The sequence below is a fragment of the Lacerta agilis genome, chromosome 5 (assembly GCF_009819535.1).
Source record: "Lacerta agilis isolate rLacAgi1 chromosome 5, rLacAgi1.pri, whole genome shotgun sequence".
NCBI lineage: Eukaryota > Metazoa > Chordata > Lepidosauria > Squamata > Lacertidae > Lacerta > Lacerta agilis.
The window spans coordinates 21,485,812-21,511,296 of NC_046316.1; the positions used below are offsets into that span (position 1 = coordinate 21,485,812).

Sequence of the window (25,485 nt, forward strand, 5' to 3'; positions counted from 1 at the left end):
TGTCAACTATATGGAGCCACTTTGCCTGCCTCAAAATATTGCCACTGTAATAATTACTGCAATTAAGGGACTAATATCTGGAATATTGCCTTTCTAACATCAAAATGTATGTACTTGGGATGTGCCAGAAATCCTTGGAAGATTTCATTGGCCTTATTGAAACAATATCGGCTTATTTTGAATATCTCAGATATTTTACCTAAAGAGAAACTTCCTATCTTTCACATTAGCCTATAAGTGAAATCCTAGGAATCTCTCCCTGTGAAACTTTGCTAGATTTATCAACAAACTTTTTTTGGTTTCCCTTTGAAATTCTGCAAATGTTTCACCTGAGGAGGAACTTGGAATTGCACTTGAATTTTCGTTTAGAGGAGAAATCCAGTGGCCACTCTAAAACAGATAACTTTGTGAAATGGCTAAAGGATGGAACTTACAATTAGGGGTGTACATTATATGCACACAACAGCAGACTATGAATTTCCCTTACATGCTTTATGGCATCTTTTCTGCTATCCCTTTCTTGCTCAAAGCCTCCACCTTGATTTCCAAGTGAGCTAGATGCATGCTTTTTATAGTAATGCTGTTTTATAATGAACAGTTGAGTGGTTTCCCAAAGAGCAAGTTATAGTTTTGCTTTAAAGAGAGAGAGAGAGAGAGAGAGAGAGAGAGAGAGAGAGAGAGAGACTTTTAAAATGTACAAAATGGAAAACACATCTCAAAGTGATTGAGTCACAACTGATTCAGGGGCACTTGTGTTCACTTGGATTAAGTGAATGCTGCTTAAAGCAAAGTGGAACAGATTTCACCATTTAATCCTTAGGAGCACAGATGCTGGAATATATTTTGTAAGAAACCTCACTTCATTTCTGACCGAGGATGAACATAGTCATAGCGATAGAATGAAATCTTAGGCATTTATATTCATTGGTGTGACCATTTCCAAATACTTTTGCTCTATTATACTGTATTGCATTATACTGTATTGCTTGTTACCTATCATTTCTGCTCGGAGAAAGTTTAAGATGCAAATGAAAGCAAAACATAACTTCAAAAAACCATTATGGCTATAATGCTGTACAGGAATATTTTTAATCTTCTCACTATTTCAAAGCATCTTGGTAGTGGCACCCGCCCTGTGGAACGCCCTCCCATCAGATGTCAAGGAAATAAACAACTATCCAACTTTTAGGAGACATCTGAAGGCAGCTCTGTTTAGGGAAGTTTTTAATGTTTGAAGTTTTATTCTGTTTTTAATGTTCTGTTGAAAGCTGCACAGAGTGGCTGGGGAAACCCAGCTAGATGGGCGGAGTAGAAAATTATTATTATTATTATTATTATTATTATTATTATTATTATTATTATTATTCTGGATGTTCATGTCACCTTCGTTCTTTATGTTTGTTACTTTCAAATAACACACTCAGCCCCTCAGAAAACCAGTGTGCTTTGAGAGCATTTCAGGATAGGCTATTTTGCGCATGTGAAAAAAGCTGCACATGAGCAGGGCTGAGCATGTAAAGCTCCACCTCCAAGTTGTAGAGCAGCCTTTCTCAACCCTCAATAAGGGTTTCCCAAACTTGGGCCTCCTGCAGTTTTTGGACTACAGTTCTCATCATCCCTGACAACTGATCCCGCTAGCTAGTGATGATGGGAGTTGTGGTCCAATAACATCTGGGAACCTAAGATTGAGAAAGGCTGTTGTATAGGGAGAAGACGTGTAGTGGAAGGCCTCAGAGAAGCTTTAGTCCATCACCTTCCACAAGTGGAAGTGGGAGCGGGTATAGAGCTCATATGCAAATCCCACACCCAGGCAGAATACCTGGGCAGGACTATAGGACTCCTCTTTTGATCTGTCCATTTCCTGCTAAGTGTTAAAGGGACACCATCAGCATGTTATTCTTCACAACAAAATCGTTTTAGGAATGCAAACTTCTCCTCCACCTTGTTTCCAATTGTTCATTTCCATTCATTGTTGCAGCACAATTCATGCATTGATGTAGAGTACAGTGCGTACAAAAACAAGTTAGCACATAAGATTAATAGTTCATACAGTGAGTTGTATGCAGTAATAAGCAACCGCCAGCACCCTGTGCTTTCTTCTTCATAAATGGTTCAGTGACATGTTTTGCACATCTAAAGTGGTTTTGGAATCGTGTTTTTCAAAGAGCAGCCCCACATATGCTGCAGGTGGGAAGGTGTTGTGGACAAGGAGGGGACTTTCCAAAGGAGCTTTGTTATGACATAGGCTGACCTACTGTTTCACTTGAAACAGTCAATAGTCGCAGCTCCACTCAGCACATCCAAGCCTTTTGAATCCCAGACCTTGGGTATTGAAATTTATTTGAATGGATAAGGGTCCTGCAATTATACTTCATTTGCATACGCAGAAAAGTAGCATGCAAGAGAGAAAGGCTCCCAGTGGTATGCTAGTTTTCTTTGGGTAGAAAATCTGTTTCTTTCTTCCACTCTTTCTTTTTAATGGTAGAGCATTGAAACCTTCATGCCATCACCTGCAGCCTAAGAAGGAAACAGGAGAATTCCACACCCAAAGTTAATTAACTTGCTGCCCTCATGCTAAGCATGGCACCACATCCTTCCCCCACCAGAATCTGTGTCCACACCAGTGATAATGTCGCCAGCCCTTCTTCATTCCGAAGGACTTCAAATATGCAGAGGGCAGTGCCAGTCCAATATGTTTTGTTGCCTGAGGCGAAGCTCAGATTGCATCCCCTCCTTGCTTACAGCACCATTTGGACACCAATTACCAGCTTCATCTCTTCCCAACTCCGCAGTGCTTCCTGGCACCAATCACCTCACCCTGCAGCATGGCAGGGCTAGATATGCATTTTTCATTCTTTTTGCAAATAGCCAGAGTGGATTGCTGCATCTAGTCCTGGACTTTGGTGGAGTGGGGCTTGTTTATTCCCCTCTCTGCCATAACGTTTTCGGAGCAGAATCTAGCAGTTCTTCTCCATCCTTCCCACCTTTCCTTTACTGCTGAATGGCAAACAGTTCCACTGGACCAGGAAAGGCTCTGACCATTGTTTCTGTTCCCTTTGCAGAGAGCTGACTTGGCCATCTCCGCCATCACTATCACACCGGAACGGGAAAGCGTTGTAGACTTCAGCAAGCGCTATATGGATTATTCTGTAGGAATCCTGATCAAGAAACCAGAAGAGAAGATCAACATCTTTTCTCTCTTTGCCCCCTTTGATTTTGCGGTGTGGGCTTGCATTGCTGCGGCCGTCCCTGTTGTTGGCGTCCTGATATTTGTGCTGAACCGAATCCAAGCAGTAAGAGCCCAGAACTCTTCCCAGTCCACTGCCTCCGCTTCCTCCACACTTCACAGTGCCATTTGGATTGTGTACGGGGCCTTTGTTCAGCAAGGTACTTGGTCAAGTATTTTTCTGTTTGACAAAAACAAAACAAAACAACACGCAGTACTGATGGCTATTCACTACTTTTCACTCTCAGCACAAAAGGGTGGGCCGTGGACTAACCTTTCGCAAATAACTGCTTGAAGGGTACATTACAGAACTTGTTCTGCTACTGGCAATACACTTTCAGTTGACATAGTGCGATTTCACAGCACACAAAACATGTATATTTCTGTACTCCAAGCTGCTTGTTAAAGTCTCATTTTTAGTTGTTGTTATTTTATTTCTTCCTTCCATTTTAAAAGTAGTATTCTAGGGCAGTGATACACAAAACACTATGTTGGTCTTCTAAGCTGACCCAAAATGACCCATTTGTGCCAAATTATATACTTGTGAGTGAACACGACATGATTTTATTATTATTTATTAAATTTCTATACCGCCCTTCACAGGGGGGTTTACAATATAAAAAGACAGTAATACATAATGCAGAAACAAAGAAAAACTATACCCCCACGTGTAAATTATTCTACTTTTGAAAACACCCATATAAATATGGTTTGTTTGTTATTTTAGGACATTAGGAGGGTAGTATTTTTTGTGGCTTATGTAAATGTGCTGAGGTTTTCCTATATATATATATTTGTTGTAGTGTGCTTTGTGGCTTTTTAAAAAAGCCTTAAGTGCCATTAGTCTTAAGTGCAGGGTGAACTTTTTGAAAAGTGACTGGAGTAAAAATTACTCGCAGCGGTCAGGAGCTGCTAACTGTAGCTCCAGTGGATGTGCATTGAAAGCTAGCTCAGCCTCTGAAATAAATTTTCTGATACAAGGTCTGTCTCAAACGCACAAGCTGCCTTGCCTCTTTGAGCCAAGCTACTGGAGCAGAAGAATCCCGAACAACTCTCACATATGTTATGCATATACAACCCAGGTTTCCTAAAGTAAACAGCACATAAATGGATACATACAGAAATGCATGTACCTCTGAAATAACATGTACAGTGGTACCTCTGGTTACGTACTTAATTCGTTCTGGAGGTCCGTTCTTAACCTGAAACTGTTCTTAACCTGAAGCACCACTTTAACTAATGGCGCCTCCCACTGCCGCTGCGCCGCCAGAGCACGATTTCTGTTCTTATCCTGAAGCAAAGTTCTTAACCTGAAGCGTTATTTCTGGGTTAGCGGAGTCTGTAACCTGAAGCGTATATAACCTGAAGCGTATGTAACCGGAAGTACCACTGTATGTCTTAATATAGTTACATAATTATGCTGCGAGGCACTCGGGTGGCGCTGTGGGTTAAACCACAGAGCCTAGGGCTTGCTAATCGAAGGTCGGCGGTTTGAATCCTCACGACAGGGTGAGCTCCCGTTGCTCGGTCCCTGCTCCTGCCAACCTAGCAGTTCAAAAGCATGTCAAAGTGCAAGTAGATAAATAGGTACTGCTCCGGCGGGAAGGTAAATGGCATTTCCGTGCGCTGCTCTGGTTCGCCAGAAGCGGCTTAGTCATGCTGGCCACATGACCCGGAAGCTATCCCTTGGCCAGTAAAGTGATATTAGCGCCATAACCCCAGAGTCGTTCCCTACTGGACCTAACGGTCAGGGGTCCCTTTACCTTAATTTTGCTTCAGAAATGTAGATGACTATGAATGAGCTGCTGAGGTATTAGAAGACACCCAATAAAATAGACAGGCCGGTGTAAACAAGACTCGGTCAGAGTGAAACTGCCAGATTCAGTATATAAATCTGTTTCATTCCTCCTCCATCCCTGTTTTGAACTTGCGGGAAATCCTCACCACATTATTTTGTTGTTTTTGTAGCTAAGGTCTGTATGTGAATCTGATCAGCGACTGAAAGAGCAGAGGTTAAAGGGCAAGAGGAATTTTCTATGGAGTGCAGGGTCTTCTGTGGCATTCAACACTGTTATATGGCATCTAACCACCCTAACTGCTGCACTCTTTTTGCAGTGTCAGTATTATACCTGTTTTCAGCCTGTGCTCCTACTGGGGGGAGAGTTATGTTCAATGCATGCTGTAGCCAGCAGCATCTCATCATGCAGTAAAGCAGACTCCTAAGAATGTAAACGCTACGTCACTGGATCAGATCAAATTCCATTTAGCCCAAATAGACGCCTCTAGAAATGCAATGGGGGGGCAGTAAATAAAGACAATGATGGTCCTACCCTGCCTAGTGTCTGGTAAATAATAATGCAAAGAGTAGATTAGAGCTTGTTCCATTATTCCTTAACCTTCCACAAGTTAATAGGAATGATCCAGCTACACATAAACATCTTCTAGCCCTTTAATTTCAAAGTTAGAGATAAGAAAATGTGTAACCCTCACTGAAACAAATAGAATTGTAGAGATCTTCTTCTTTTCTAGATTATTCCTGAATGTGTTCTTTTGTAGACTGGCTTAATTTGAAACAGTCTTGAATTTGAAGCTGAATTTTGTTGATTACCGCATGGAAGTAATCTCCCCACCACCACCACATTAATTAAAAGGATACATCTTGTCAGGTTGTTAAAAAAGAAATTGGGAGAGGAGCAAGATGCAAAACTTTTAATGGGAAACTTTGCCACTTTGTCTCACGAGTTTCAGTAATATAAAAAAAGAAGCACTTTAAAATTTAAATTAAGCAACCAACAAGGGTGTAATCAAAGATCAACTGAAAGCCAATGTGCCTTGGAATTAAAAGAGAAACACAATTGTGTAGGAATCATCTATCCCCATAAATGATTTAAAAACAGAGCAAGAAATGATATAACTAATACCATAGTCTCTTGTTCATAATTTGTTTTATCTTAATAAATAACTAATGTCACTATCTTTGCTTAGGGTGATTTATTTTGGCCAGGTTTGTATAGTTTTCTATAGTATAGTATGGGAATTTACATTTTTTTGCTTCCTATGCCATTACACTTTCCTTCTTAACTGTGGGATATGAATGCAGTAAATAAATAAATAAATGTGATGTTTCACTCACCCTAAATATAATTTCACGTGACCAGTGTGTCCCATTACATGGTGATTTTTGGCATTTGTGTGTGTGTGTGTGTGTGTGTGTGTGTGTGTGTGTGTTGTGCCCAATAAAGTTGCCACCAAGATCTGAACTGAATTTAGCTTCTTATCAAGCAAAATATTTCTGAATTTCAGGAGAAGCCAAAAGAGCTTCACTAAAACTGTGGACACTTCCCAGTGAGTTCTAGCTTTTAGTGAATTGCTTTTAAAAACAGAACACAAAGCACAATTGGAACGTTTCCTGAAGCTTCTGAGGGATTTTGAGGAAATCACAAGGTTGACAGGACCAGGGAAACTTCTCAGAAGGATTCTGAACATTCCTAGGACAAATATGTATTTGTCTCAGTATGTCCAAATTTTGATAAAGAACATGTTTATAATAGTAAAATGCCCATGGGACATGTGCAGGTCCAGTGTCTAATTTTAGACACGTCAAAGGAATGCTATAAACCAAGAAGAAGCAAGAAAAATATATCATTAATGTTTTGGTTTTGGGGGGGTTATGTTTCGGTAAACCACTTGGGAATTTCAGAGCCAATTTACACATTCATTTAACTCAACCAGCAAGAGGTGGCGGGGCTGTGCCACTACAAATGACAAAGAGGATCTCCCACAGTTAAATGTTCCTCTATAGTTGAATATTCCTTCTTGCCCTTAAAAATTAGTTACCTCAGAGATTGGGATGCAGAGTATTAAACTCCCTAAAATGCACATTTTTGTCCTGGAGTGTGGCTTCCACCCCCCATGGCCGTGTATTCAAATATACAATCTTGAACCTCTAGTGTAAAACTTGATCTACACAAGCAGCAAGATCACGTCGTACAGAGTTCCCAGAACTGTAGCATTTCATCTTTTAATCCCCGCAATCGTGTAAATGTGTGTTTCTTTTTTTCTTTTTTCAGTGCACATCCGGCTTTTTATGATGATGCTCACGAAAATGCAAACGTTGTGGGCTTAGAATGCTAACAGATAACTGCCAAACAGGAGTTATAGACCGGCATTAGCCTTTGTAAATGAGTTCCCAAGAGCTCACTCATTTTCTTCTATTTCAGGTGGTGAATCCGCAGTCAATTCCATGGCGATGCGGATTGTCATGGGGAGCTGGTGGCTCTTCACTCTTATTGTGTGTTCATCCTACACAGCGAACCTAGCGGCGTTTCTCACTGTGAACAGAATGGACAATCCTATCAGGTAAGAGCTTTTCCCTCCTACATAGCCGAGAAACCTGAACATAATAATAAATTTATTATTTATGCGCTGCCCATCTGGCTGGGTTTCGCCAGCCACTCTTGGCAGCTTCCAACAAAATATTAAAATACAATAGTCCTTCAGATATTAAAAGCTTCCCTAAACAGGGCTGCCTTCAGATGTCTCCTGAGAGTCTGGTAGTTGTTTATTTCCTTGACATCTGATGGAAGGGCATTCCACAGGGCAGGCGCCACTACCAAGATGGCCCTCTGCCTGGTTCCCTGTAACCTCACTTCTTGCAGTGAGGGAACCGCCAGAAGGCCCTCAGAGCTGGATCTCAGTGTCCAGGCAGAATGATGGGGGTGGAGACGCTCCTTCAGGTATACTGGACGGAGGCCGTTTAAGGCTTTAAAGGTCAGCACCAACACTTTGAAATGTGCTCAGAAATGTACTGGGAGCCAATGTAGGTCTTCCAAGATCAGTGTTATGTGGTCTCGGCAGCTGTTCCCAGTCACCAGTCTAGCTGCCGCATTCTGGATTAGTTGCAGTTTCCGGGTCACTTTCAAAGGTAGCCCCATGTAGAGCGCATTGCATTAGTCCAAGCAGGAGATAACCACAGCATGCACCACTCTGGCGAGACAGTCTGCGGGCAGATAGGGTCTCAGCCTGCATACCAGATGGAGCTGGTAAACAGCTGCCCTAGACACAAAATTGACCTGTGCCTCCATGGACAGCTGCAAGTCCAAAATGGCTCCCAGGCTGTGCACCTGGTCCTTCAGGGGAACAGTTACCTCATTCAGGACCAGGGAGTCCTCCACACCTGCCCGCCTCCTGTCCCCCCAAAACAGTACTTCTGTCTTGTCAGGATTCAACCTCAATCTGTAAACATGAAGAAGGGTGTAGTGGGCAGGAAGGAGGACATTTGAAAAGGTTTGGGGACAGCAAGTTGCAGCTAGTGAGAAATATTACCCACTTGGAATTGAAAAAGCCTCACCTGCTTAACTTTGTTTTGCCATCACTTATCAGAAACTAATTCAAAATTTCCTCTGAAACTGTGAATGCTGGGAAACTCTGGTGCTATTATTTATTGAAAAATGTTAATTCTGCTTGAGAGGCCAGGCTCCAGGATCTGCCATATGGCTACAGCTGCACAGGCTCATGAAGCAAAAACTATAGAACATCTGGCCTTAATGTTTGCAGGATGTATTTGTGTAACCTCAGTTGTATGTGTCATTTCATATAGTTATGCGCCGAAAATTGCACGTGCATAAGGAAACACACTTCCACAGCACAGTTGCATTGAGAGCAGCAGAGGTCTTGGAAGCAGTAGAGTGGAAGATAGTACACATCATATATCAGCATGGTAAATCTCCCTGGCTTATAAAAGTACTGCATAGTTTTACCCTTAGTAGTACATTTAGCCTTTTTACCTTTCTCTGTGTCAGTGATTAAAACTTCCAGCCATTCATCCTGAGGTGCAATTGCATCCAGCTGTCAACAAAATTGGCAAGAGCCAGCTTCCAGCTGATTCGTTACCGTCAGTGATAATGTACAAAGGAGACAGCAAGACAATTTCATCTGAAGACACCTGCTTAAATATATATATGCAATTTTCTTCCACATTTCTTTCTGGAAACATTAATTGATTCTTCCATCTCAACTTAACACTAAAGAACTATATGCATGCCTCAGTCCCTTCCAGACCCTCCAAGTGTCCCTATTTTCCAGGGACAGCCTCAGATTTACAAAAGCCATACTGGTTTCTGATTTGATCCAAGAATGTCCCACTTTCCCTTAGAACGCCCCTATTTTCATCTGAGAAATGTTGGAGTGTATGGTAGGAAGCCTCTATTTTCATTGGACAAATGTTGGAAGGTATGGAGTTATGTGACCCATGAGCCAAGGAGATGAGAACTATACAACCTTTAGAAGACATCTGAAGGTAGCCCAGTATAGGGAAGTTTTTTTTTTTTTAATGTTTAGTATTTTATTATGTTTTTTTATATGTTGGAAGCCATCCAGAGTGGCTGGGGCAACTGAGTCAGATGGGCAGGGGTCAAATAATAAAATTATTATGATTATTCTGGAATAGGATGTCCCTATTTTCATTTGAGAAATGTTGGAGGGTATGCCTTTCCCTGTTGCTGGAGTAGATTAGCTCAGTTCTAAATACTGTAAACTGAAAGTGTCTTTTATTTCTCTGAAAACCTTCCACCTCAGCAGAAGAACTTGTGCTTGAGTTCTGCTATATTCTGCATTTGAAATTCCTTACCTGTTAAAATTACCCACGGAGCACTTTTCTCCACTGTTACCTCCAAACAGAGAATACCCCATGACTGCATTCCTTCCATGATAGGCTGTATGGCTTAGCCTTTCAGCTTGTATCTCTGTTTTCTATGAGTTTCCCCTCCTTGAGCTCAGTTATAAACACGTTATGTGCCCAGGAGCCAAGACCTGCCATACCACAACATGTCTTGAAAGGACTACCCGTGACAATATTCTTTTGGTTCCAATTAGGCCACAACTTTATTGATTCCAGATGGATGTGGTTTTGGCATAGACATTGGGTATATGTCTATGCCAGTGTGGTGTAGAGAGCCAGTGTGGTGTAGTGGTTAAGATCAGTGGACTCGTAATCTGGTGAACTGGGTTTGATTCCTTGCTCCTCCACATGCAGCTGCTGGGTGACTTTGGGCTAGTCACACTTCTCTGAAGTCTCTCAGCCTCACTCACCTCACAGAGTGTTTGTTGTGGGGGAGGAAGGGAAAAGAGATATTTAGCCGCTTTGAGACTCCTTAAAAAGGGTGCAGGGCCCCTGACAGTTAAGTCCAGTCACGAACGACTCTGGGGTTGTGGCCCTCATCTCGCTTTACTGGCCGAGGGAGTCGATGTTTGTCCGCAGACAGTTTTTCCAGGTCATGTGGTCAGCATGACTAAGCCGCTTCTGGTGAAACCAGAGCAGCGCACGGAAACGCCCTTTACCTTCCTGTCGGAGCAGTACCTATTTATCTACTTGCACTTTGACATTCTTTCAAACTGCTAGGTTGGCAGGAACTGGGACTGAGCAATGGGAGCTCACCCCATTGTGGGGATTCGAACCGCAAACCTTCTGATCGGCAAGCCCAAGAGGCTCAGTGTTTTAGACCACAGCACCACCCGCATCATTGTGAGCTACCTGTGAGGTGCAATGCTCATCTCACTTTTCAGGCCAAGGGAGCAGGCATTTTTCCACAGACAGCTTTCCAGGTCATGTGGCCAGCATGACTAAACTGCTTCTGTCACAATGGGACACTGTGACGTAAACCAGAGCCCACGGAAACGCTGTTTACCTTCCCACCTCAGGCAGTATCTATTTATCTACTTGCACTGGTATGCTTTTGAACTGCTAGGTTGGCAGGAGCTGGGACAGAGCAATGGGAGCTCACCTCGTCTTGCAGATTCGAACCACTGACCTTCCGATTGTCAAGCCCAAGAGGCTCAGTGGTTTAGACCACAGTGCCATCTGTATCTACACACAAAGCAACAACAACAATAATCTCAGGTTCAATTCATGTAGGTTTGGGACAGATTTCTGACTGAATCTGTGGAAGTTTCATATAGACACTACTGAGCTAGATGAACCAACATTCTTGACTCTGAATAAGGCAGCTTCCTTTGTGCCTAGAAAACCTTTAGCACATTTTATCTGGAAGGAGTTTTCTGGCATTCATTTCCATAAGGTACTTTCAAACATTACATGATTATTGCCATTTGGATGCCAAACTCTCATCTGATTCATCCAGTGCCAGGCATAGAGTCCTGCTGTGTGTTTCTTGTGCTAATAGATATTGCTTTTGCTTTTTGAATGGATTTCCAGTTCCCCAAGCATTAGAATAACACATAGTACTAAACAGCTGTTTGCTTCTTAAAGCTACCCCAGGGTTGTAAGGAACACACATCTGAATTAGGTTTCTTTTCAGAAATAGTGAGATTCAGGACATCAAATCATAGCTGCCAGTCACACCCGCTCATTTGAAAACCAGTCACCTCCCGAGATTTCCTCCCAGTGTTAGTTTGCTAACCCCTCTCCCCCATGCTACTATCCTGCCCCCTCAAATAATCTTCAAATTGTCTAGAATGCCCCCTTCCCACTATTACACGATTCCTCAGCGGGCCTTTCCCTTTTATTCTCATCACAACCCTATAATATAGCAATCTGTGAGAACACCACCAAGGCTGAGTGGAAAGGCAATCTGAATCTCCTCCATCTTGAGTCCAGCGCTCTTCCCACCACACCACATAGGGCTGACCCAACTATGGGCTTCGCTTGTCTACTCTGCCTTCCTGGAGCCATGACATCTGCTGTGTAGCCAAACCCTGTGTGTGCCTGAATTTAATTAGAGATGATCTGGATTCCCATGTTGCTGCTTGTTTGCAAGGATAAGTGTGTGGAGTTTGCAAGTACGTACATATTCTAGGGCCCAGGTTCAGGAGCACCCTTCTGGTAATAATTAAGTGCCACGCTAAAAACAAACAAAGTAGGACACATAGAAAAGTAGGCTGTCTGCAAATTCAAAGGCATTTCAAATTAAAGCCTTTGTCAGATAAGCTCTTACATTTACAGTTTTTTATGAATATTTTAGGTACGTCTGCTTAACTCTGTTCCTTGATTGCATACACAGAGTGTAGTCTGTCTGTTTATATAATCATATCTATTGTCTGGTGATTTGGAGTGTTGTCAGTATTTGGACCTTAATTCCCGAGTTTTCATGTTTGTTTATGTCAAGGGTGAATACCTAGTCATGTATTCACCCTTGACATAAACAAACATGAAAACTAGTCTTGCAAGACCCCTATTAGCATGATGTTCTCTTCTTTGTTTTCCCGAGGAGAAATAATCACGTATATCAGCATTTACATGGAGCACCCACCCCACATGTGATCTTTTGTCTGTGATGCATTGCATCTTCCCCACCTATTTCTCTGCCCATGTCAGTCTGCTTTAAAGTCTTTCAGGCAGGGAGCTGCCTCTTTAACATTTATTGGTCAGCATCTAATAATTTAGCCCTTTAAGAATAAGATAAGATGATGCTGAGCCATTAGCTCTAACCCTTTTGCTCTGACAGACCTCACTTAGGAAGCCATTCTATAGAATGAGAGACACAGTGGAAAGAACGCTAGCCATGGTTGGCACCAGTCCTACTTCCAAGGTTGAGGGATTTCCAGGAGGGACCTAGATGATTATCAAAGGGCAGGGATGGAACTTAGAGAAGTAGGCAATTGCTCAGACACCAAGTAACTAACGTCTTTACAAGACCAGCACCTTGAATTGGCCAAAATAATAATAATTGGCAGCCATTGCAAACCACGTGGAACTGGTGTGATAGAATAAAATGTCTTGTTTTCATTAGCATTTCAATCTGATAACGTAGGGACAGACAGGAAACCTCTTTCTGTTGCGTGCCTATCATTGACATCCTGAGAAAGAGTCGGCCATGATGGGCTTAAGTTTAGTACGAACCCCTGGAGAGATGAAAATGGTTTACCAATTTATAAAGTAAGATAGCAAATGTTCCCCAGTGTGGATGGCGTACACTATTCATAAGAAGAGCTGTACATTATAATTTCCACAGAGCGCACACTACATGTTCTAGCAATCAAATGTCTCTTTGGTATTTCTCTGCATTTCCCTGTTGCTTCCTTGAAGCATGAACTGCTCTCTCCGCTTCTCTTTCCAAGCTGTGGAAGCAACATCAAGGAAGCATAGTTTAGAGTGTGCCCTAGAACTTTTAATACCACAAGCCCAGTCAGATTCAAGAACTTCAAAAGGAGTCCTTTGTAGACTTTCTTTTCATAAGACTAATGGGATTGCCAAAGTGAGAGTCCCAGTGACATCTGCTTGTTCTGATTCCATAGCAAAATTCCAGATCCACCTTCAGTTTATTAACATTTTTCAGTGCGTGCGTTATCATTGAATTGGACAATGAAAGGGAAAATAATGAACCACCAGCACTGTAGGTCATGCAAATCAGCACCATTTAATTAAAGCACTATTTTTTTTTAAACCACTACACAATAATACTTATATATTGCAAGTTTGTAATTTCATTTATTTATTAGATCCTCCTTGCCCCCTAACCTGGATGGAAGCAGCACCTTTCTCATAGAGATGCCAACAAACTTTTTCAGAGTTAGGCCCAGGAATGAGCTACTAGGGCTCAGTAATGCTTGCCTAAAAATAAGAGATAAGGATTCAAAGCCCTGGGATTCTTCTGCGGCTTCATTTAAAAATAAATAAATGAGAGGGAAAAGGCTTATTGAATAAAGAGCTTCTCAAAGAAGATATGGGGTTAGAAGCAAAAGCCCATACCCCAGTGGGAGAGTGGGCTTTTGCAACTAGTGTGATGCCCCCCCAGATAGTTCTTCAAAGCAGTTCCCCAGTAAAGTGATAAAGATGGTCGACAATCACTCTGCAAGGAGGCTGCATTGAAGAGGTACACTTGGTGAAACTGGGAGGGGAACAAAAACCCATCACTATCAAATATACTTGGGCTGCAAGGATCTCATACGGATGGACTTTCTCTAAGAGTAGCTCTTCAGCTGAGCTCCCTTGCAAAGCCATTGACAACCATCTCTGTTGCCTTGCTAGAGGGCTATGTTGGAGAAGTACATCTTGAAAAACAGGAATGGGGGCCAAAATCCCAACCCTGTGGAAGACCATTTTACCCCAAGGTTCCTCCGTGGGCCTTGGAGGTGGGCTTTTTCATCCAGTTTTCCTGGGGACAACTCTTCAAAGCTGCAAAGCCACATGGAAATATCAGCTTCCCCAATGGTTCCTCAGCAAGCCGAGCTTTTTGCCAATGCTTTGGTAAATATCTCAGTCCAATTCAAAGCCAGTTTGATGTGAACTGGCAGGAGCTGGCTGTCAGCTCCCAGTCTGGGCTACCATGTTTCTCTACAGCACTGCACATGATACCATGGTCTCTTGGGAATGTGACGTTCAGTTTTAACTGGTCAAAAAGAAAATCTGGCCAGCTCAGCTGCTAAATATAGCCAAGTCATGGTCAACTCTTATATAAATGATTGCCTTTTAGAACAGTTAGAATAAACAAATAATTATGCTAAATGTCAAAACTAGTCTGTTCCAGAGAACCCTTTAATCATGTCCTCTCAGAATCTTTATCAAGCACTATGTCAAATTACATGGAAGCCCCTTTTAGCCCCAAAGTACCAGAGAGTGGACTCTCTGGTACTTCTGATTCCTGTGTCAATGGGGTGATTGCTCTTGTGTTTATTTCTTCCTGAAGGCTGTATTCCAGTTCCTAATGTGACTCACCTTTAAGTTAGAACACATGGCTAGCTGGAGAAGCAGAGGGCAGAAATTATCTAGTGATGATTTCAAGCTGTGGTCCATGGACCACTAGTGGTCTGTGAGCTTCTTTTGGGGGAGTCCGTGGCGTATGTGTGGATTTGTGTCTGAAGATGGGAAATAGCATATTCATCATGTTAAATACCCATATGACTTTTTAATTGTATTTTATTGATTCTTTAGTTTCTTTTATTGTATATACAATAAAATACAATATATAAGAAATAATATAAGCAATGAAAATACAGTTAAAAAATCATAAAGCATCTGGCTCGGTGCACTACAATTGCTGCCACAGGCAGGAAAAAATCATTAAGTGATCTGCCAAGACCATCAGCAATTTTCAGGTGGTTTGTAGGAAAGAAGAAAATGGTAACCATTGCTCTAGTGATAATCACACAACAGTTGCTGCTCCTAAATGAGGAATGTATGACCTTCATTCCTGCAAAGGGCCCCCCACTTTGGATGGCATTGTATCAGATTTTTTCTTCTTCTTCCCAACTTCAATCTTTGATGCTAAATTTTTGATAGATGCGCCTCCAAATCTGAGTAGCTGGATAAATAGATATGAAGCAGGTGGAAAGCAAATCTACATAGATAATCAAGGTAGTTTGTTACTTCCATTTTAGGCAAAAGCATTTGTCATTCGCCAGATGTGTCTGATTCAAACAGAATGGTTTCATGCCAACTTTATGATACACTTGATTTAGGTAAAGTGGCTAAAACCTGCTGTTGGAACTGAGTTGCTCTTTATTTCAGCCTGTCGCTTTAGTTGCTCGTCTTTCTTTCTTTCTTTCTTTCTTTCTTTCTTTCTTCTATTAATTATATTGCATGTATTAATATACTTTGCTTTAGTAAATGTGTTAACCCTTTAAGCTAAGGTTACCAGATTTTTTTTCAAAGAATCCGGGGACACTTTTTTTTTTAGAGGAAAAAAAGTTATATATATATATGTGTGTGTGTGTGTGTGTGTGAAGTAATCTCTTCTGTGGTCTCCTTTGTCGCACGGCCTTCCTCTGAGTCCTAGCCTGCTCTCTTGGAGTGCTAGCCACCGTGGAGTAGGCTCGGGCCAGGCCTGGGCTCAGCCACGTGTCCTTGCCCTCACGGTACTCTCCTACCTCTCCTCCTCAGTGGTGGCAGCGGTGTGGCAAGGTCGTGATTCGCCTCTTTTTCTTCCTTTCTCTTTCTCCCTCTTCCTTCTTCTCCTCTCCACTTTCTCCCTGTGCCGGCTCCAGGGTTTTCGTGGCCTTGGAGCACTGCTGGGCAGTCAGCTGGGTGGCTGGGTGCTCTCGCTCCTGGCTTAATTTAGGTTGCGAGTGTGTGTGTGTCAGCGGTTCCCCCAGTTGACGCACCGGGCATCCCGATTCCCCCTCAGCAGTGGCAGCGGCAGTCTCAGCAGCCCAGAACCAGCCTGGTAGCGCAGTTGGCTCTGGCTGGCTTCAGGAGCTGCTCGCTGCTGTGGCACCCGCCATTTTGCCTTGCTGGAAGTCCCCATATGATGTGTCTTGTGCCATTTTACCAATCATGCAACATTCATTCACTACTAATAAATCTACAACACTTAAAATATAAATCTGGGAACATTAAATGAAATCCGGGGACATTCCAGGGATGGATTTTGCCTGGGGACAGATTTGTAAATCCGGGGTCTGTTCCTGGGAAACGGGGATGCCTGGTAACCATACTTTAAGCTTACTGAAATAAAAGAGAAAATAGCATAGTGATTGTTTTAAAACGTTCACACCGCAATTAAGCTCATTTTTGTGTCTTGGTTGAAAAGTGTAGCCATCTGTATAAATTGCTCTTAAGTGCCTTTTATTTTGTTCCGTTTCCAGTTGGCAAACAATATTACCGTATATACTCAAGTATAAACCGACACAAATATAAGCCGAGGCAGCTAATTTTACCACAAAAACTGGGAAAACTTATTGACTCAAGCATAGGTCTAGGATGGAAAATGTGGCAAAGGCCAACAACAGCCTCTGCTGCTCGCAAGGGCAGGCACAGGAGCTGCACTTTGCAGAGCAGCAGTGGCACGAGCAGCGGCAGCAAACCCTCACTCGAGTATAAGCCGAGGGGGGCTTTTTCAGCATAAAAAATGTGCTGAAAAAGTCAGCTTATACACGAGTATATACAGTACTCTGTACTTTATGCTTCCACCTCCCCTCACTCCCTAGACCTAAAGCCAATGAACAAACTGGAGCTCTTCTCTAAACTGATTTATGCATAGAGGAATGAAAACAAACACCCCACACCACTGAAAGCTCCTTCTAAGTAATAAAGCATTCAGAGAATAAAAACTTAGAATGCATTCACCACTATTAGAGCTGCTACACTCAGGATGGGTCATTTAATTATTTAATAATTTAATTACAATTTCATTTATATCTACCCTTTCTTCCATGGAACTTTCAGAGATGTACATAGGGGTCTGGGGGCAGCCTCCCATTTGGGCATTGAATTGAGACCACCCCTGTTTAACTGCTCAATCCCCTGGGATTAGTTTTTGGCACATCACAGTTTTTCAGTCCGTAGCAACTAAGTGTCAAATGGGGTGCTTTCAAGTGAGCTCTTACTATTGAAAACTGTTTGTTGAGATCTCACAAATGGTTCACTGTGGCAACGGGGTTTTTAAAAATTATTATTAGCACAGATTCCACAATAAACCACCTAAAATCTAAACTGTGCTGAGTCCTCTTCATCTCTCTGATGACTGACTCTGTCTATGGCAGCATGGCTAAAAGTCACCAGTCCAGTCCTGAAAGGGTCCTGCAAATAAACGCAAATATAGTCCATACCTTTTCTTCAGTATCTGAGCAATATATAAAGCAGGATAAAGAAATACAACATAGTGTTTCCTCTTGGCAAGAAGTCTGCTATTATTCTGGGAGGAACATATTATTTTATTTGGCTTTGTACAACAGATTTCTGTGCTTGTCACTTAGATGGAAAGCTCCAGAACTGCTAATAGTGAAGCCCGAGGCAGGAGAAATCTTGTTCAGCATGTGTGTGCAAGATTAATTAATACTAAGTCACCATGAATAAATGATAGTAAAAGCCCTTGTTTCTACTTGAAATGTTTAGTTAGTGGTTTTGTGTCACTTCTGTGTTTAACCTAATTGCATTATTTGCTTCTTTTCTTTGCAGCGTCTGTAATCCTGCAATTGATTGGGTTAGGCTGGCAACTGGAGTAGGGGAAACAAGTGTTTTCTCAGCCATTTCACTCAAAATTACCTGTTTTGTGTCTACAATATTTCAGGATGGAGTGGGGGGGAAATTGGGAGGGGGGGTAGGAAGAGAATCAACGTGGCTTCCATTTTGGTTCTTCCAGAAGGCTTGGGAAATCTTGGAAAATTCAAAGTGGCAGCCACAATTCAAAATGGCAGCCTCCTGGTTAAGCATCTAAAGAAAAAAAAAACACATACTTTTACAGCAGCTCACTATTTTGAAGATGATTATTTTGCTGGATTGTGCCCATGGCACATCAAATTTATCTGGATGAAAAAGAGTACAGTCTGTGTCAGATCCAAATACCTCCTCCTGCTGCATTCCTCTCCTCTCCTGTGAATGAAAATGTTTCTGACATGCACAGGGGTCCCCTGTATTACATGCACAAAACATTCCCCTGACTAATCAGAGGACATAGGGAAACATTCTTATCTGCACATTTCCACATGCAGCTCAAAGCCACGGGACAGTATCCATGAATATATTTGCTAGATATCTTGCCTATCTGACAGTCTTGGTTTTAATCTTTCAAATACTTGTGCATATGCTAAAAATATTATGAAAATGTGCACTTAAAATTCAGTGACCATCGGTCACTCCTAATAAAGCATTATTCACAAAGGAATATGTGATACACATAATAGAATTCCATTTCTCTACAGGATGGGATTTCATGCAAAATGCATTTGCTTTGCTGTGCTTCAGTTGGTCTGGTGTACATTTGCTAGACTTGCTATACCTGCAGCTTCCCGCTGTAATTAACCAGATCTTTTTATGCATTTATTCTTCCCTCACTGTTGTGCTGTGTCATGTGTGTTGCAGTGTATGCAGCCACAAGACTTCAACACATCTGTGACTGTCGTTGAAGCCCTTGCTAGTTTGGGATCAGGGTGGGTGTGTTTAATTGTTTTTTAATGATTCCCCCTATGTTTTAATTGTCCCTATTTTATCTGTAAGCCACCTAAAAAAATTTTTAGGGGTACTCTCATTTTGACTCAAGAAAATCACCATTTTATAATTCCAATGGGGGAAAATAAATACAGTAAATACAACAAAACTGACCAATCACTGTGCTAGATTCCAACTCCTACTTCACATACTAAATGCTCACTTCCGTCTGAGACTCAGGAAACACCGTGACAGGAAATGATGCTGCCATTGGAGGTAGCAACAGAACTGACGATTCACCATGCTAGAGAAGAAACTTAATTTTTTTTTATTTAGTTTCTTCTCCCATTAGATTCACAAAATGTTTAGGGGTATAGCAGCAGCAAGATGCATACATGTTAACTCAGTGAAGGTGAGATTATTTAAAGAAACAAAAGAAAACAACCAAGCCTCTAGTGTGGAGCTCCCTGCTCTCATGACCTCTGTCTACTCTGTTGATGACTCATCTGAAGCTTCAGGGTGGTTCCTCTTCCTTTGAAACCTCGCAAGAACACCATCCTCTTCTGCCTCCTCTGCGACGACAATTTCTCTTTCTCTTGCACCCCACCCCTCCTGCGTTCCTCCAAGCTAAGAGGAGCACGTAAAGGCTCTGACCCACAGCTTTCAGAGAGATTCGGACTTGCCTTGAACTAAACGCTTCTCTCAGTCTTATCAGATGCTGTATCCATAACAACCTCCTCTCCTAACTCTTGGCTGCCATCCCAGTCAGACAGCTGCAGTTGCTGGTGTGAGGGATCCTATTCCCTCCCCTTTCAATACTTCCCCCAACTGTGACTCTCCCTAAGTTTCACTGACAACTAGGATGAATCCTTCAGTGTTCCTATGGGAGTTGTCTCTGGGGTACCTCAGGGCTCTACGTTTGAAAACCTCTTGCCACCTATGGGATCTCCCACCCAGGGTTCCCAACTACTGCAGTTTGCCTTCCCTTTAGGCAACTACGTGGCACACTTGGCTTTACTGTCCAGCCCTCTGTATGACAGGAGAATAAGCAAACAGTTTCCTCTTCCTCAGGAAAGCTTTGTTCTCTCTTCTTAGTCAAACCTCTTAAGGTACTGATACACTGCCACAGTCAACGAACGTTTCAGCACATTTAACTTTATTAGGTAACTTGAAAACATGGATGTCTCGGGTTATTACTGGTACAAATCTTCTTCTCATGTAATTCAGCTTTGTTATAATATTTCCTGCATCCCTTTAGAAATGACCTTTTCTCCCATTCCCCAAAGCCTAACCTCCCATTTTTTCTCTCTAATCCTCCACGCCCAACTGCCAAACCCCCAACTGCCTTTCAAGGCTGTTCCCCCTCCTTTTAGAATGCCAACTAGCTCCGCCTCCCAGGGAACACCTACCTAACATGGGAGTGATAGGTTAACCCATGATGAACCAGGCATTATTCCGCCACAGCTGGCTGCTCAGTTGTAACATGACAAGGTGTATGTGTACCCCTGCGTGTGTGTCCTCAGAAAAAAGCATTAGTAGTAGTAGTAGTAATATAATAATAATAATAATAATAATAATAATAATAATAATAATAATAATAATAATAATAATAATAATGTTGCAAGGACTGTCCTCTCTCATAAACATTCTGCCTTCAGGTTTTGCCTTATAACCCCCATATTCACAGGTGCAGTTGGTGATGATATGGAACAGGGCCTTTTTGGCAGCACCACCTAAGTCAGAGCTTTCCAAACTTTTCATGTTGGTGACACACTTTTTAGACATGCATCATTTCACAAAACAGAAATGCAGTTTCACTAGCAAACTGGAGGTTAAACTAACCCCTTTCCAGCCCCCTAGGAGGAGTGCGGGGAGTGTTCGTGCGACACACCTACACACTTTAACTAACACACTAACTTGTTGTGATGTATAGTTTTGAAATGTGTGGCCTAAGTTGTTTGTCTCTCTTTTTCTCTGATGATCCGAATGGATTCCAGGATAGCCCAACTTTTCATACCAAAAGGGCCACAAGAGCACTTTGACATGGGACCCGTGGGCCACACACTGCCTCATCACGTGGGGTGGGGAGTGAGGCCAAAATTTGATGCCCCCCTCAGCCCTCATGCTGCCTTCCAAAATCCAGCTAAGTGAGGCATCAGGGTAGGAAAGTGCTACCTAAGCTTTAGGAAGGAGGCAGAAGTACTCTAGGACACAGCCAGAGCCTTCACACCTCCTTTCCAAAGCCCCTCAATTACCTGTCTTTGGGAAGGAGGCACAAGGGCTGGGGGGAGGCGCATCAAATGTTTCCGAGGGCCACCCAAAAAGGCCTCAAGAGCCCTCAGGCCAGGCATCAAACCACCCTGCTACAGATCTTCCAATTTGCTGTAATGGGTGAAATTCAACTAACAAGCCCCGTTAGTGAAAGCTATGAGCAAAGACCTCCACCTGTTTCAGTGGGTCTCCCACCCCCTCTCCCTGTACAGCCCTGAAATGGTCTTGGCTGGGAGGACTCCCAGTATAGCGTTGGGGGAGGAGAGAGGGAATATTTCTGTACTGCAAGCTGCAACACTTGCACAGACAGAATGTTTTCCATAGCACAGTGTTGAATTCCATCCTGTTCTATTTCACTGGGCCTTTGGATTTGAATGAGTTGTGGCTTGTCTACTAGTTTACAGTCAACTCTGGTTAAAAGTAATATTTCATTCTAGGTAGGGGTTGTTTTTTTGGTGCTACTTCGTATGCATTCTTTTCTTATCTATTTTGTTTTACACATCTTGGATTTTATTGGTTTTTACCTTCTTATTTGATTGTCTCTGCAAAAGCAGCCTAAAATTCAAATATAAAGGATTGCCTGTAATTCTGGACACCAATTGTGCATTAGTGAAACCCCCTATTTCATATTAAATTCCATCTGGGGGTGGGAGTGAAGAACCCTTTATTCATCAGATTTTGTTCTTTGTATGCAAATTATATCTAACCAGTTGTTAATTTATGCGCCCCCCCCCCCGCCAGCACTTTATGCACTTGGGAAACATAAAGTGTTTTTTAATTCAGACATACATGGATGTTAAATACATTCCCCCATTCCCCTGCCCAACTCTGTTTATTCAAGCCAGGCATTTTAAATTTACATTATTCAGAATGTTGGTGGCAGAAACTTCAAATGTGTCTATTCAGCGATTTTAATACTTGGACAGAGAGGAGGAAGGAAGGTTGGAGAGGGAGAGAAAGCTAAGCAATTTTAAACTCAGCAATGGGAATTTGGCACACGGGTAACACACATTTTCTGTCCAAAGAAGCTTAGAAGTCTGCATGCCCTGGGCAGCACTTCATCGTAGTGGCAACTCTTCTGTTGGAGCAGCTTAGTTGCACCATTGAGCTAGAAGCTTAGTGTGGTGGCCCTGAGCAAAAAGCTTACCTTCATGGCCTCCCTATGTCACCAAAACATGCATTTGCCCTAAAATACAGTGTGTTTTTAATTGTGCAGAGGGCCTATGCGGTGAAACATGTTATTTCCAAAGTCTATGACATTTGCCTTTGTTAATTTTAGAATTTACTTCGCATCTTTTTGCAGATGCCGCAAAGCAGCTCATAAAAATACGTATGAACCTATGTGTATCATCTATCCTGTCTACTCTAACACGCTAAGTCAAAAACATAGGGTGTTACATGAACCTTGTAAGGTTCGCGTGAAGGTGCTTCACGAGTAACGGAGCAGGAGCCCAAACAGTCTTTTGCAAACTATTTACAGTGCAGAGCTACAAAAAACATGTCTGTCTCAGTTGCTGGCAGAATCCGGGAGTGGCCCCTTCCGGCTTCTCCCCCAGCATAACTTCGGCACCCCAAGTCTCCTCCTACCCTCCTTGCGTTTCACCCCTCTGCACAACTGGGGTGCCGGAAATGGTGTGCCTCCCTCCTGCGGTGAGCGCAGGGTCCCAGCAACATCCCCAAGCCCTCTCCCCTACAGGCTCCCTGCCTGTGTGGCACACTATTTGCTAAGGAAAATCACATTCTATGACCCAGATGCAGTCACACAGACACATGCATGGAAAATTGCAGATATTAGTTTACGTTTCATAAAATTTATCTTGTTGCCTCAGAGCATTGGGAAGGATATGGAGCTTTGTGGCTGCAGAAGACCTACCTTTAGAAAATATACCCCAACTGCTATCCCTGAGGGTTCACTAGGTCATCTGTACACAGGCTTTCAAACTCATCTCAAGAGACATAATGGCCAGAGACCTACTTTAAAAAATGATATTAGATTACAGTATTGGCATATCTTCTACATTTCCTGCTGCTTTGGTATAATCTGAATGCATACTCAAGTCTTAAATTCAACCTTAGTACATAATCCAGGGAGGTTCAAGAAAACACTGACGTATGACATTGACAATACAGGAGACCTATTTGTGTCATTTCCTGATGAGTAGAGAAAAATATTTAAAGATTTCTGCATAGGGTAGCAGCAGCAGCAAGGTTAACTATCCTTTTCTGTGACTGTTTTACTCCCTTAGTATTTGAAATGATTCAGCTGTAATTAATGCTCTATTTATGCAGAGGAACTAAGAAAATCTAAACATTGCAGCATTTTCAGAAATATTACAACATCTGTAAATGCTGCAGTAAAACTCACCATAAAAGAATTTGCACTGTAACCATTCTTAATTCTGTAGTATTCCACACTTGCAAAAGTGAATGTTGATAAAACCTCCCCTTTGGGAGGTGGGCCAGTGTTTTCCTGGTCACCTCTGGGTTAATCACTTAGGCTGCAGTTAACAGCTGCATGCATTTCTGCAGACAGGTTTTTATTTCATTTTAGAGGTCATGCCAAGCTGGCCTTTGACTCTCAGGCTAACCGAAACAAGGAACCCACAAGGAAGGAGCACAAATTACTCCCATGGAGCAATTTTCCTCAACATTGGTTGGAGGTGGACCAAGGCCTTGCACGCTCCTGTCTGCAGCCCAGCCCTCCCAAGCTCCATTCCCTTGCTGAAAGAATGGAGACTCTTAAAGCAGTCAGGTGCTTGGCTTGGAGATGAGTGTGTCTCTTGCTGTCTGCAACCTCTTGCCTGGCATGTTTCCTCTGCTACTGGGCAGGTGGGACCATGCAGGAGACATTTGGCTCTCTGATCTTAGGGCAGGGTGCCTGTGAAGGTCCTGACTTTGGTTTGGTGGTGTCAGGCTTAGTGATAAGAGCGTGGTCCTGCTTTTCAGCCAATAGCCCAGTGTGGCGACGGGCACGGTTGCACTTTTTGCTCTCATGCCGTTGGGCCCACTCTCACTTAGATAAATTGCCCCCACCTCACTGAACAACCCTTTACTCGAAGGTTTCTTTTCCTTTTTAAAATTCTAACCCAGAGTATCCTCCGGGGGGGGGGGGGCTTTGTGAGGGGGTAACTAATAAGTTGGAGTCTCAGACAGGTTTTCTTTAAATAAACAAGATTTATTTAAGGCAAGATAGTATATAACACAAATGGATTAAATTTGGGTTACTTCAGGTATACAGAACGATTACACTTTAATTCATGCTCAGTTGTTTTGTGTTATAGGTTTGGTTCCTTTAAACAGTGATACTTTCTTTCAGTTATCCACCCTTTTTAACAATCCTGTTCCTGAGGTACCTTAAGCAATAGACCCAGGGGCTCTCCACACACACCCCTCCTTTCACTGGGTTTTTCTCCCCTCCAGACTAGATTTGAGTCCCAGGTAGGCTGTTCCGTTCCATCCCCTACTTCTTCTGGCTCAACCTTTGCCTCCCAGTAAAATTTCCGGTCTGTTCTTCCTACAGGACACCACACTCTGTCCTTCATAATACACTCAGAGTGGAAGTTGTTTTGTTTTCCAGAACGAACTCTTTCTCGCTTTCACTCTTTCTACCTCAACCAACCTGTCTCCCTACCTATCTCCTGACCTCTCCAACCTCTATTCCAACGCTCTCCCTCATTCTACCTCCCACTGTCTCTCAAAACCTCTCCTTTTAAACTCTCCCTCCTGAAACCATAGCCAATCAGAGACTGTCGTTCATTAACCATTTGCTGGCAGGGAAAGAAGGGGGAAGAAACACTTTTTGATTCACCTGGTCCAGCAAAACCAACTTTTTGGTCACACACAGCAGCCTCAAATCTAAGCAGCTCACCCTCCTCCTCCGACTTGGAGCTTGAGGCCAAGGCCATAACACACTGCCAAAAAACAAAACAAAAAACATTCATTTCCCTCATGGGACCATGTCATATATTACATACCACCTAAGAATACTTGGGTGTTGGGAAACTTATTTACTACTAATGTTTAGATAGTAGATGTGTGTGTCTTTCCTCCTCCCTCATTGCAGGAGAAGGTTGGCTTTCTTTCTTCAAAACTTAGTCATTTATCAGTATAATTGAAGAAAGGAAAATGTCAAACACTGCAAGTATGCCTATTTTCTTGTGCACGTGGG

General features: G+C 42.5%; 1 protein-coding gene across 4 annotated transcripts in view; it reads left to right on the top strand.

Annotated features, from left to right (window-relative positions):
- GRID1 (glutamate ionotropic receptor delta type subunit 1) overlaps positions 1-25,485 on the top strand; it is a 668,524-nt gene that overhangs the window by 591,454 nt on the left and 51,585 nt on the right. For all 4 annotated transcript variants that reach the window (XM_033148827.1, XM_033148826.1, XM_033148829.1 and 1 more), the window contains exons 11-12: positions 3,063-3,387; positions 7,447-7,585. In XM_033148827.1, coding sequence (XP_033004718.1) covers positions 3,063-3,387; positions 7,447-7,585 — 464 coding nt within the window. The remainder of the gene's footprint in view (positions 1-3,062; positions 3,388-7,446; positions 7,586-25,485) is intronic.